General features: G+C 28.7%; 1 protein-coding gene across 2 annotated transcripts in view; it reads right to left on the reverse strand.

Annotated features, from left to right (window-relative positions):
• Positions 1–287: 287 nt before the first annotated feature.
• mei-41 (meiotic 41) overlaps positions 288–14,028 on the reverse strand; it is a 74,972-nt gene continuing 61,231 nt past the window's right edge. For both annotated transcript variants that reach the window (XM_014426968.3, XM_014426966.3), the window contains 12 exons: positions 13,258–13,439; positions 12,373–12,578; positions 8,685–8,857; positions 7,515–7,661; positions 7,279–7,439; positions 6,834–6,957; positions 6,326–6,433; positions 5,366–5,501; positions 4,970–5,084; positions 4,233–4,386; positions 3,027–3,239; positions 288–801 (listed from right to left, as the gene is read on the reverse strand). In XM_014426968.3, the coding sequence (XP_014282454.1) occupies positions 631–801; positions 3,027–3,239; positions 4,233–4,386; positions 4,970–5,084; positions 5,366–5,501; positions 6,326–6,433; positions 6,834–6,957; positions 7,279–7,439; positions 7,515–7,661; positions 8,685–8,857; positions 12,373–12,578; positions 13,258–13,439 (1,890 nt within the window). In that variant the 3' untranslated portion in view covers positions 288–630. The remainder of the gene's footprint in view (positions 802–3,026; positions 3,240–4,232; positions 4,387–4,969; positions 5,085–5,365; positions 5,502–6,325; positions 6,434–6,833; positions 6,958–7,278; positions 7,440–7,514; positions 7,662–8,684; positions 8,858–12,372; positions 12,579–13,257; positions 13,440–14,028) is intronic.

The raw sequence follows: 14,028 nt of genomic DNA on the forward strand, positions 1-14,028 counted from the left end.
TAAATGCCATTAGACAGACTAAAGGCTGATAGAGATCATTAATAATAACTTAATTATAATGTTTGTAATTAATATCTTTATTTATGTTAATCATTTTTTTAAACTTAGGTTTATTAATGATTAACATATATAATCAATTTTAAAAACTCATATTACACCTTCATTAAGTGTAACTATATTGAAGTAAAAAAATAAAATATTTTAATTCCAAAATAAGTTTATTTATAATTAATTCTAAAAAAATTACAAACATATATTACATGAATTATTTTTTAATATAACACACTAAGGTAGTCATCACATAATATTTCTTTAAGGTACAACGTGAATTGGTAAAGCAAAAAAACAATACAAAAAAAAGAAACCTATAATCACAGCCATTAAGTGATAGCTTGACATTAGCTACATAACAATTTTAAAGAAATAAGTGACAAATATTTTGGTTCCCTAAATTGTAAAAACATTTAGTGGTAATTAATAAATTGTTGATCAAAGTACACAATAGACTTCAATAAGTTTTTAAAAAATATTTCTAATTTATTTTTTGCCAAAAATTGTGACATTAACGTTGATTTTTTAAAAAAATTCTATCAAAGGAACAATTGAATGCAAAAACAGTACCAGCCTCTTCTACAAATATGCTGCCCATCCATGAAACATTTGGCACAAGTTACGGATATCAGTAGCTTCAGAAACAAGTGATCTTACTTGTCCCTCAACTGATAGGCCCTTTGTCTTCTTTTCTAGAGTGATAACAGCTCCAGATAATTTTTTCTGAACAACACCGATCTCATATTTAGTCTGAAAAAAATAAATACAAATATATATATGAAAGGAATCTTATAACCAAAAAACTTGATGGTGATAAACCAAAAACAGTGAATAATTACAATTCATCAAGTTTATATTTATTATTTTATATTCAGCATTTCAACTAATATTGTAAGTCATAGAGCTTCACTATCAATAACAGAAAAGAAACCATCAACATAGTTGTACTAAGTACCCTTGTGACTCTGAACTTAATAGTTCAGAACTTTTCAGTTTCCGATTGCTTATATTTTTGGTAATGACAAACAATAGGGGTCAAAAAATAAATGTACAAATGAAAAAAAACAAAAATTAATACAAGAAGATAAAAAGTATGTTTTATTCAGAATAACCAAACTTCGACAAACACAACCAAAATATTCAAAAAAACAGTCAAAGATCATTTTTTATACATTATCAAAAGATTTAATAAACTTTTCTATATAATAGAGAAAAATCACTTATACATACACTGAATATCGTTTATAATAACCTCGGATATAATGACATATCAGTTATTGTGTCGAATATTTCCGGACTCAGGATTTTCAGAGTCTTTCCAATATATTTATTAATGGATATAGCAATGATGGTTATAACAACTGATTGACTAAAAAGACTCATTTTGATGATCCTTCAGACTATAGAAGATTGGTTTTAGCAACTACAACCCAGGAATCCATAGGAAAAGTCTTGCAAATCACCCTTTGTCTAAGAATTAATACTTCTTTTACTTTAAACCCATATTCTGAAGGGAGATGGGATTCATTTTCATCCAGTGAGGTGTTTGGAGTTTAATTTTGTTGTTTCCTACAAGAGATGCATTATGTAAAATAAAAAAACTTAAGCTGTGGAGGAGAAATTTCAAATTTGATGCTGCCTTCATGAAAATGGTGAGATGGAAATGAATTAAAATCCAAATAAGCTGTAATATTTCTGTCTCTGGTCCAATCTTGCTCACTAGAGTGAATAATTTCTTGAAACTTATTCGTTGTAGTACTACGCAATCTTCAGGAGAAGAAATATCTAGAGTTTGGATTCAAAGATTTTGGTCTAGGCATAACAATGGTTTTAAAAACTTATTGGTAAGAATGCACCAAAATAAATTATCAAAGCCAGTATAAAGGTACTGTTATTTGTCAAATTATTAAAATAATTGGAAATAATTAATTCTAGAATCATTTAAAAATTATTTTAAGAAAATTTTTTAATAAGAAAATGATGATAAAAATGTATAAATTACAATAATTGAGCAATAGAAAGTATAAAATCCTGAGTACAGGCTCCTTAAAAGCTTGTAAGCTGATAGAACTGTAAATGTACTCCAAAAGCCAGTTAGAGTGCTAGTCATGCAGTGACAATTGAAGTTCTGTTTTTCATTGAGATTTAAATCAAGTCTTAACATAATAGTGATCTAGTGATATTGAGTTATTTAGTCAGTGAATCTAGAATTAATTCCAAGATTGGTTTTGAAACTTAGTAGTCAAGCATTAAAAAATAGCAAAATGAACAAACTGGTAAGTATACAGCAATAAATGTGCCTATATATTTTATTTTTGTAATTATTATTGAACTAAAAACAGACTGAATGCAAGAAAAGAACCAATCTGTTGTAAATAGAAAAAGTATGTGTATCCCATAAATGTTCACAATAATATATAAGTACTAATTACTTATAATAATTAGTATTAATTAGTAATTTATAACCACAATAAAGTAAAATTTGACTAAAATTTCTGATATAATTAATAAAAAACTTATATATACAATGATACATAATAAGAAATCTATGTTATATTATAACAATTACTTATCAGCTATAGTAGAAAATGTTAATTTTTTGTTTACTAGTGTAAGTAAGTCAGCTTTACTGTAAAATGAATTTTAGTTAAAGAAAATATGAAGTTTAAAACCAATTATAGGTTTGATATACAAAAATACTACTAACATTAGGACTTCAAACTTTTATTGGATGAAATTTGATCAGTTCAGTACAAAACAAGTTATAGAAAGTGAGTTATGTAATTGGTTTTGTTTTAAATTACATTTTTAGCTTTTACAACTAAAGTCTATCTCAATAATATGAATAAGAAGGATTAAAAGGAGCTTCCAATATAAGATTGAATAAAATTATCTAAAAATTAGTGACCATGGAACAGTAAAAATGTAATGATGAAATAATAAATACGAAATTAATACAGTTAAAAATTAAATACCTTTTCACGTTCTGTTGTTTTTTTCTGAAGTCTTGGATCATATAGAAATGGTTTGAGTACACACATCAGTTGATCAGAATGGATTCTCATAACCCAAGTGGTGATTTCACAAGACTTCACAAAATGACCTTCTATACCAGTTGATCCCATAGCTTTTACCATATTTTGAGTTAATCGAAATGGAACTTTCTCAGGACAACTGAACGTTTGAGCCTAAACATTATAAATTAATGAATAAGCTTTAAATACATAAAAATACAATTAGAATAGACAACTATATTGCATATGCATGTGTTATTGTAGATAAATTATTCATAAACTTAGTTTTTCAGGAAAAACGTATCTTTAATCTGATTATCCTATGTATCCAACTTCATTAAGTTGATTTCTTGCAATTTCAGGTGTAATATGTATTTATTAAGGTAATGTGAGTTAACTGCAAATTAAATAGTTAACTAGTTAAGTGCAATTAAGTGATTATCCTATGTATCCAACTTCATTAAGTTGATTTCTTGCAATTTCAGGTGTAATATGTATTTATTAAGGTAATGTGAGTTAACTGCAAGTTAAATAGTTAACTGCAATGTGATGTAATGTGTACTACAAGTTCACAAGGAGTTATTTAGGAATTTGCTGGTTCTTCTCAAACAATTCTATGTGATTCATAACTTGTGACTGGAGGTTTTCTTCTTGTGTGCTTTTTAAAATCCACTGCTATGTATTCAAAGCTTTAATTAAATATTGTACAGTGGAGTGAGATCAACAATATTTTGTTTAGTATATTGGTGACTTAATCCTTGAAAAACTTTCCACAAAGAATTTCAAATTATTTTGATTTAAGATTCATTATGGAGGAATTTTCTTTCTATTTTGAGCATTTGACTTATTTTGTGTTTTATTTCAATAAATAACTTTTATTAAGTGAAAAATATAAGGTGATCTATAAACTAAAAATTTATAATTACAACTGTTACTATAAAAATAATTTCTTGCACAATCAATTTACAAACTTTGTTGTTAATTAGGTTGTATAGATTTCTAATTTCCTATAATCATAAAAATTACTGCGGAATATTGTTTTTATCATAATAATCAGTTAATTTTTGAACAATGAATTATTAAACATATATTTGCCTGAAGAACTAAGTGTAGGAATATTTTTTTTTAACAGTACAACACACTATTGAAGATTAAAAACTTCCTTACTTTGTTAAACAAACAGTTAAAATCAACATGGACAAGGTCTCCATTTGTTGTATCAATCAATATATTTTCACCGTGTCTATCACCTAATCCAACTGCATAACCAACAACTGACATTACAGCAGCAGTTCTTATAAAAGCTAATCTGGCAACATACCTTGAAGATAACATGGAACAAGAAAAAAATAATTATTATAAGACCTCATTAAAAAAAAAAAATCAATATATAGAAATATTTACACAATATAATTAAACAGCCAATTATTAACAGTGGTAAAATTATTATTATTGAAATTATCAGATGTGTCATTATAACAACCCCTCAGAAGGTCAACATATTGACAATACTCAGTATTGACTAAATAACGTTGACTATACAAGGGGAGTCAAGAAAGAAAAAAATATATTTTAAAAATAAATGTGTGAGTGCGCATGCTTTTGTGTTTGGTCTTAAACATTGTCCACACAAACAAATATGCGTGTCTACAAATTTCAAGAATTTAATAACAAAACATTTATTCAATACAAAAATATAACTACAATAGTCAACATAATATAATATGTAGTCTCTTATAAGGGAAATTTTATTTTATTAAACACTGGTTTAATAAAAATAAAATATCAGAAAATATTTATATAATATTTTCAAATAAATATACTTGATTGAATATAACTGAAGTTGTAAAACCAAGCATGACAGAAATGAAATATATCAACATGTTATTGCTAAAGTTAGTTACCATGAGTCTGGGCTTGAAAACTGTAAAAAAAACCATTTATCTAGTACAGGAGGATGTGCCGGAAATAACTCCTTATTAAAAAGCTCTATCTTAGATTCTACAGAATTACATTCATCTGAAAAATAAATAACCAAGAATTTTCATAAATAAACTTCATATTATTCTATAACTAATGTGTTGTAAACTTAGTTCTTTTTTTATTCTAAAGAATAAACTCTAATACCGTTTTTTTTTTTTATTACCAAAGATCAGATTCTACTGCATTTTCCTTATAATAAAGGGTCAGGTTAAAATATATTTGAACTGTTATATACTGATGTTAGTAATACAAACTTCATCTCTAGATGTGGTGGTAGAACAACTAGTATAATGAAAAGAATAACTAATATAATATACCTAGTTTAGTTTTTATCTCGGCATGAGACATTTTGTAACCTCTTTTCTTGTATGTAACCATCAAAATAGTTCTGTATCCACAAAGGTTTGGTAACCACTCAATGAGGCCACATTCATGAGTAATTGGCACAACACTCTAAAAATATAAAAAAAATAATCAAAGACTGAATAAGGCTAATAATTTTACTTAAAAAATAAAAATTACATTATAATATAAGATTAGTTGGAGTATCTGGGCCAGCACACGTATTAAAGGATTAGCTTCTAGAAATAAATCATATGCAAGGAGAAAATATGTAACTAGAAAGCTATAAAAACCCCTTAAAAACAGCTTAGCTAGATAAAAAGGTATGAACAGCTTCACTGATGATTTTAGTGACTTATACATTCATTATGATTTTGTTAAAAACTAATTATATAGATTATGATGTATTAAATAATATTTACTAGAAATTGACTTTTTCTTTTATTTTGCCATTTATTCGTATGAAAAATTTCTGTTATTAAAAAATCCAACGGCTATGTAAGAGTTCATATCATCGATTACTGGACTATGGCGAGGTTAAAATGAATCGCTATAATTTTTTTTTTTGTGTGTGGTTTATGTGGTTGCCAACAGACTCATTTGCCCCAATTCAAATAACAATGCTGTGTATGAAACCAAGAAGCTTAGGGCCAAGTTTATGAATAACTATAATGAGGATAACCAAATAGTTATGATAGTAGATGATGCGGTCACCAATCATGCTTATCTTCCCCCAACTCGTAAAGATTCAGGTACTGTATAAGTTAGCTCTGACACCAAAAACGATCCACATCTGATATAAAGAGTAAATAAATTATCTGTCACAGCTGGACATCAATCCACACCATTCATTACTACAATATAGCATTATGGATCCATACTATGATATCATTGAAAACAAAGATTCATTAACAAATAGTAAATTCATATCTTACATATGTTCTTATGTGAAGATTCCTATCACATGAAGGAGGAAGCCTCTTTAAATACATATTAATAACTGAACTAAATTCCATCATTCTTGCATCAAGATGTAAATCATCCTGAAATAAATCAGATTATTATATTTTGAACAAAAAAGTGTAAACAGATATTATCTTTACCGCTAGTAAATAAGATATGAAAGGGTGATATATTTTATAAACTCTCCATTTTTAATAGAAAGTTAGCTCAAGATTAAGAGTATTTTTTGTTTCCAAATTCAGACACATAATTATTTCATATATATATATATATCACTGAAAATTATTAGCTTGAAATACCATTGGTTTAATGCATTCAAATCAATAGGGAAATAAAATAATTTGCAAAATTTAGTACGAGTAAAACATTATCATAAATTTTTATATTTATTATAAACAAATAAATTATCATCAGTAATATTATATCTTTAGATCATAAATATATAAAAGTGAAAAATCCATTATGAAATTTTGTATTTACCATAGGTTTACACATAAATGGGTACTTTAACCCATCAGATCCAATAAATGTTAATTTTTTTGGTCTTTGTAGAGAATTCAACAATTGAACAGAATTCTCAACGTCAGCAAAGTAAACAAGGTCTCTGGAAAGGAAAATAACAATAGATTAATATAAAAAAGGATTATATATATATATATATATATATGCACATTTATAAAATCACTAAAAACAAAATTGAAGAAGTTTTTAAAGCATTCAAAAAACCAATAAATTTCTACCAAAAAAATGGAAAATTATTCATCTAATGATACTTCCTTTATAGGAAAGAGAACAATAAAAAAGGAAAAAGAAAATAATTAAACTTAGAAGATAATTGATATTGACTTATTTTATAAACCTCTTACATTATTTAATGTTTAAAAATGGAACTTAAAATAATTGTAGTTGAAAAAAAAAAACTTACAAAGGAAAAGCTTTATGTGTGAAAATCCCTACATCACCTTCAAAATGTTTACTATTAGGAAGACATATTGTTCTGAATTTTTGAGAAGGTATCATTATGCTATTTTTCCCAATAATTAGTTTTATCTTCTGAGAAATAGATTTTAAAGGGAGGAAAGATCTCTAGAATAATTAAAAGTCTATTAGTAGAAACAAATGGAGTTTTCATAATAAAAATTATTTTTAATGTATACACACCTCAGCAGGTACTTTTTTGTTACAAATATTGATAATAACATCAATTAGTTCAATAAAATTTGCATGGTATGTCAGAAGATCTGGTTTTTCAGTCTTTATTAATTTTATTAAATCTTCTTTACATTTTTTATGGTCTGCATCTGACATCTACAACAAATATAAGGCAAAAGTAGAAGGGTGTATAAAGTTGAGGATATAATAATTCATTCAACATTTTATTAACCCGGGAGAGCTAGCTGTAAGAGATTTTCTCTAATGCTTCGAAAAATTTTACAACTGGCTCAAAATAAAAAAAAAAAAAAAAAAAAAGGGGGAAGGTGTCAACACATCCATATTCAAGATAGACTTCACAGATAATGTTTTAATAAGTGCTTCCAAAAACTGAGTTTCTATCTATTGCGAGTTTTTGCAGACCAGCTTCAGTCTTGGCTGTGCCAGCTTATTGCCTTAATATAGTATTTTTGTAGTCACTAAACTAATATAGATACAAATATACTAAGAAATGAACACTTTTGAGGTCTTATCTTTTCATTGATTAATGTTACTATCTTTTCTTTATTCCTTCTTGAATTCCCATCAAAGCTTTTTTACACAATTACATTTATTAATTTTTACTCAACTTTAGTTACTTAATGGCTGTTTCATTTTTCATTTTAACATTTTTTTTTAAAAACAAACTCGTAGGTACGTGCCAGGAGTGATACAGTAACTTTTTTGATAAAATTGACTCACAGGAAGTACCACTTTATATCATTAATTTTACTCTTTTTTTTTTGCCATTTTGTCATAAACTGAAAATTATTTTTAGTAAACTTATTATATCAATGTACAAGTAAATGTTCTTTAATATGAGGTCGGTCTTCTCCTCAACGAAATAGTCTGACAGAGCTTAAATGACGAATTTTCAAAAAACACTTCCTCTAAAGTAACTTTAAGTAAAACAACTAATCATCCCTCATTGTTAATAGAAATAAAAAATTGAGAAATGTTTTCCCGGGCTGAAAATAAATTTTGGAAAATTAGAATACTAATATAGATATATAATGTAATGTAAGAATACCTAAGATTAAAAAAAAATAATAATCTGACATATAAGGACTTAAAATTAAAAGGTAATGGTAAATGATAAAAAATGCATAAATAAAATATTTTGTGTTTACAACTTCTTACCTTCCAAAAAGAAGCCATCATCCAAAAAGCTTGCTGAGGAAATGCTATAGCTAAATTGGAAACCATTTTGTGCAGCAATGCTTTTCCTTTATTTTCAGGATGGCTAATTCGAGATATGAGTTGGGAAAAAACAGCCATAAACACATACTTTGGAAGCATATTGAAATTTTTTTCTGAAAAGTAATAACAAAGATAACACAATTAACATCACTTAAAGTAAATTTGTACATATATTTTAATTTTGGAATAAAAGTTATCAACTGATGTAATACCATGCTTAATTACCTGATTTCCAGGCAATTGAATATTTGGTTGGCATACTTTCTTTAAGTAGTAATGAAACTTTATTTCCGGTTTGGAAGATTTAAATATCATCAATCCTTGTAATATTTTTTAATATAATTATGAATAAATGCACAAATATAATTGGATATTTTAATAAAAACATTTATTTTTACGGATATGTTAAGCCACCTCAAATCGACTCTATCTCTTTGTAGGAAAGCTTAACTAAAGAACAAAAGAAACGCTGGCTCGGATCAAAACATTTATTTGTTAAAGTAATATACAAACAAAATACATAAATTAAATTAAAAAAAAAAAGAAAAACCTTCCAAAATAAAAATAAAAAGGTCCTTTAATTTAAGCAAAATTACAATTAAAAACCAAACAAAATTTATAAATTGCTGATTGTAATTTTTTTTTACGAATTGATGAACTCCGATGGGTTGGGGTCTGAAGACCGTTCTGAAAGGTCGGAGACGATGTTCTTAATCCACGTTGGTGGGCCCACAAATCGAAGCGGCGCTCCGATAATTCACGCAGCAAGGTCTGGTGATTACTCTGTACAAAGTGACTGATCAACTATACCAACACAAGTCGACTGGCCACTGTACTTAGGCCACCACCTGTTGTATTGTTGTGGCAAATAATTGGCCAATCGGCAAATCGACCAATGCAAAATACAGATGGAAGTTTTATATAAGAAATTTATTCTTTTTTTTTTTTTCCCCAGTTTTATTGTGTTACAAATAAAAGTAATCAAGTGGCATTTTCTGATATTTACGTGTCTGAACCAAATCTATGAACTTCAGTATTGACAAAATTGTGAAATAATCAATAATTAACAAATTGATGATTTGAAAATTTTGTCACTTCTGAAGTATAGAATTGGTTTAGGTACAAGTAATATTAGAAAAAACCCCAAAATTAACAAAAATGTCACTTAATCACTTATACTTCCAACCTGATGATTTGTTTTAATCCACTAAAAATGTTTTTGTCATTTTAGTTTAAATCATGTGAAAAGGGATTGAAGATTTGTTTAAAATATAATTAATAATTATATACCATACATAAACAAAATACATTTTTTTCCTTACCTAAACAGCATCATTAATTATTTCAATTTCTGGAAAGATTTAATTGTAATTTTGCTGTTATAGCTTTTTTTTTTTTTTTTAAATACATGTACACTGAATGTGAGACCTATTTTGATATAGTTTTAACATGTTACACTGTATACATTCTATTTATTTATTTTTTATTTTATTTGATAGCATACTTAGTGTTTATTACTGTAAAAAAATCCAGTCAAATGAAATTAAAATTAATTCACAAAAAAAAAATTGATGAAGCAGAATTATTGTCTTCAATACTATCATATGAAACAGTTATTTGTGATCAGTTCAGTTAAAAATAAATAAAAAAGGCTGTTTGAACCTGGAGATGATTGAATATCAACCTGTCTTAACATACAACCCAGCTTTGTAGAACTTGCTTAAGTCCAACATTTCCATTTTAAAAAACACATTTTTCTTACATGAAATTGATTACATAATTCACAAAAATACTCAGGCCTAAAAAATTAAGAATAATCAAGACTCTAAGTAATGATTATGATACCCAAGCAGATGCTCAAACCAGTTTATAGTGTAGCATGAATTACTTTAAAAGCGATATACAAAACTACTAAGACCAATTTTCATATGAGGATAATGTTACATATGTAGGTAAAAGGCAAATAAATAATATTTGTTATCTTTTGAAAGTTTCAACAATGCGTCCTTGAGACATAAGCTCCAACTAATCTATCAGGAATCTCCAGAAGGAAAGCAGTGGGCTACCCTCATCGGGTTTATCGCATACCACCTGACCTTCCCCACCAAGTATTGGTTGCCGCTTTTAGAGCTATAACTGGTCACGATTATGTGGGTGCGTCATCTTCACAGAATCAGAGAAAGAGATAATCCTCGGTGCTCGTTTTGCTTTGTGGTAGAGATGACATCCAATCACCTTTACGACTGCCCTCACCTCAATGACATAAGGAGGGGTTTCAGTGAAGATGAGACTAAGTGAACCAAGTTTGCAACACTTTATTGGGCTGCCAGAACCCTTATATGAAATGAAATGAAAAAATAACTTTATTCTGGGACATATGTCCCCTAAGAATAATTACAAGGTTCATATAGTGAGATTTTTATCTGGCGAGCGTTTACAAATTTTCAGATAGTAGAATGAAATTACATTGGTATATTGGCTTTACTACTGTTTATAATGTTAATCAATAACTGCCTATTTATTTGATTACAAAGATGTGGAGGTTTGGTTATTCAATAAATGAAGGAATAGGTGTTTAAAGGAGAGAATGGATGAGGACTGGCGAATGGAGATGGGAAGAGAATTCCAGAGGGAGGTTGCACGTATGACGAAGGATTTGCTAAAGAAGGAGGTTCTATAGGAGGGCATATATAAATCATTCGGATGGGATCTGGTGTTTAATGAGTTAATGTTAAGAACTTGGAATAGAAAAACACCAAGGAGGTATTGCCTTCGGGAGGTTGGGTAGAGCCACTTCAACTCGGAATACCAGCGGGAGACTTGAGAGTGCCTAGGGAACCCAAAGATAAATCTTACAAAACAATTCATGAGTCTCTTCAGTCTCAACTCTAGTCCTGCAGATAGCCCTCCGTACACCAAGGATCCATAGTCGAAGTGGGGGAAGACAAGAGAGGATACTAGGAGCTGACGAGTGTTCTGAGGAATGGAATTATGGAATTTTAGGAATTGTTTGAGTACAGTTATGGATTTGCGTGTGATTTGGGAAATATGGCTATTCCAAGAGAGGTGTTGATCAAAAGTGACACCAAGGTTTTTTATTGTAGGATAGAAGTGAATCGGTTGATTGTTAAGGAAAAGTAGAGGACAGTAAGGGAGGATATGAAGGAGGCGCTTGGAACCGATAAGAATGCCCTTCGTTTTTTTGGCATTCAGCTTCAAATCATTGTTACAAGCCCATGCGTTAATACTGTCAATATCTTCCTGTATCTTTTGGATGGCCTCAAGCATTTCGGAGGGATGGAAGGACAACCCTTCAAATCCAAACCCTTATAGCGGAAGAGCCATGATTCTGCGGTGTAGGGAAAAAAATCTTTTAACAGTTATTTTTCTATCACTTGTGTACTTTTTTTTTTTTTTTTTAGCTTGATGGTATAATTTCATGATTATTAGTTTATGTTCATAAATTTAGTGAATTTCTTTCTATTTGATCTTCTTGTTGGGAATAATTAACATTTTGGATGATCTATGCGTTACTGTACAGCCAGCCCAGTGTTATTGGGATTTCACAGCAATTAAGATACTTATGAACTATGTAAAAAATAACTTAAATACATTAAAAACAACATACCCATTACTTCATTGAATTCATCCATGGTAGATTCTAGAGAATTCACAAAGTCTTTTGGCCCACTCTTCATAATTTGTTTTTGTTCATGTAAGCGCATGCCAAAATCTAGCCATAGGCTAATCATACAGAACATGCTTTTATAAATATACTTGCAACCGTAATTCAATGACTGACCAAAATATAAAACTGCATTTACTTGATTATCTCTGAAAAATATAAATAATAAATATATACTGAGCCATACTTTTAAAGTTAAAATCAATAAGGACTTTTTCCAAAACAATTTTTCTTAGATTGAATTTTTGTGAAAAAACTATAGAAATCCTTCACTCTAATTAATATCTCTCATAAGACTTATACATAATTTACATAGAGAAATAGATAAAATAAACAATGAAAATTGTGTTTTTGGTATTATAAGCTGGCGTTGGCCCTTAGGGCATAGAGAAGCAGTCAGGGTGGGCTCTAGGCTGAAGGCAGCTTGGGAGCACATGCTCTAGACTTAAGCTATCATCAATATAGGTTGAGTTAGCAAACTCTCAAACTGAAACTCCTGTTTATGCAAACCACGAACAGATAGTAATTACTATACAGTTACCTGTACCTGTCCTATAGATACTACAGAATTTTATAACCATCTGTGCAGTGCTCATATGAAACAAAATAATATCAAATGCCAAAAATTATGTTATTCAGTTTTTATTTAATTCAAGAAATAAACAATATAAAAATGAGGCATGAAACAATCCAGATTAATTATTATTGATAACATATTACATTACTGCCAAAGGATCAAAATCTTGTTTATAAAACTACAAAATTCCAAAAACTGAAAATGCATCAAACTTACGTTATGAGCCAAAATTAAATAATGAACATCAATACCTTTTAGCTGATTTAGAATCAGGTTGAGTTTCTGATAAATGAACATTATATAAACACTGAGCAAGATAAAAAAAATTTTTCTCAGAAGGAAAAGTGTTGGCTGCATCAATGTAGTTTTCATATACTTCGTTAAAATCAACATGCACATTTTCTTCATTATAGCGAGCAATTAAATTCTTGGCCTGAAAGTATAAGATAAATTAATAAAAACCCATAGATGAGCTATGAATATTTAAAAAAAAAATCCTACATTTGTAATTCACAAATAACAGATACAAAATTCATTCACAAACCAACATTCAGAAATAAGACGTAAAAACACATATTGTTTTGAAAATGGTATGAAATAAAAACTGACTTGTTTCACTATATATGTATATGGTTTTTAACCTTGACAAAAAAGAAGATAGATTAAAATGTGAAAATTAACATTGCATCAAATTGCTTCTAAATATTTATACTTTTAAATATCCTCTTCAACTAACATCTTTATGTAGAACGAGAAATTGCTTCATACCAATATGGAATTAGGAGGGGAAGAATATGTTAGCAAACGTTGTTGGCACTTCACCTTCAGGATATATCGAGGACTGGGTCTGATCCGCTGTCAATGGGAAGCTCCACTACAGCATTGGTCCATTGCCCAGCGATTGTCGAATGTTCCGGATGCCCTATTCCAGTCTATATTCAGTTACGAAACCAAAATCGCAGCATGTGCTGATAGACTTGGGGTGGATAGGGGCAACCAAAGTGTGAGAGCTCTATGACAGT

The sequence above is a fragment of the Halyomorpha halys genome, unplaced genomic scaffold (assembly GCF_000696795.3).
Source record: "Halyomorpha halys isolate HHAL.00 unplaced genomic scaffold, Hhal_1.1 Scaffold605.1, whole genome shotgun sequence".
Classification (NCBI taxonomy): domain Eukaryota; kingdom Metazoa; phylum Arthropoda; class Insecta; order Hemiptera; family Pentatomidae; genus Halyomorpha; species Halyomorpha halys.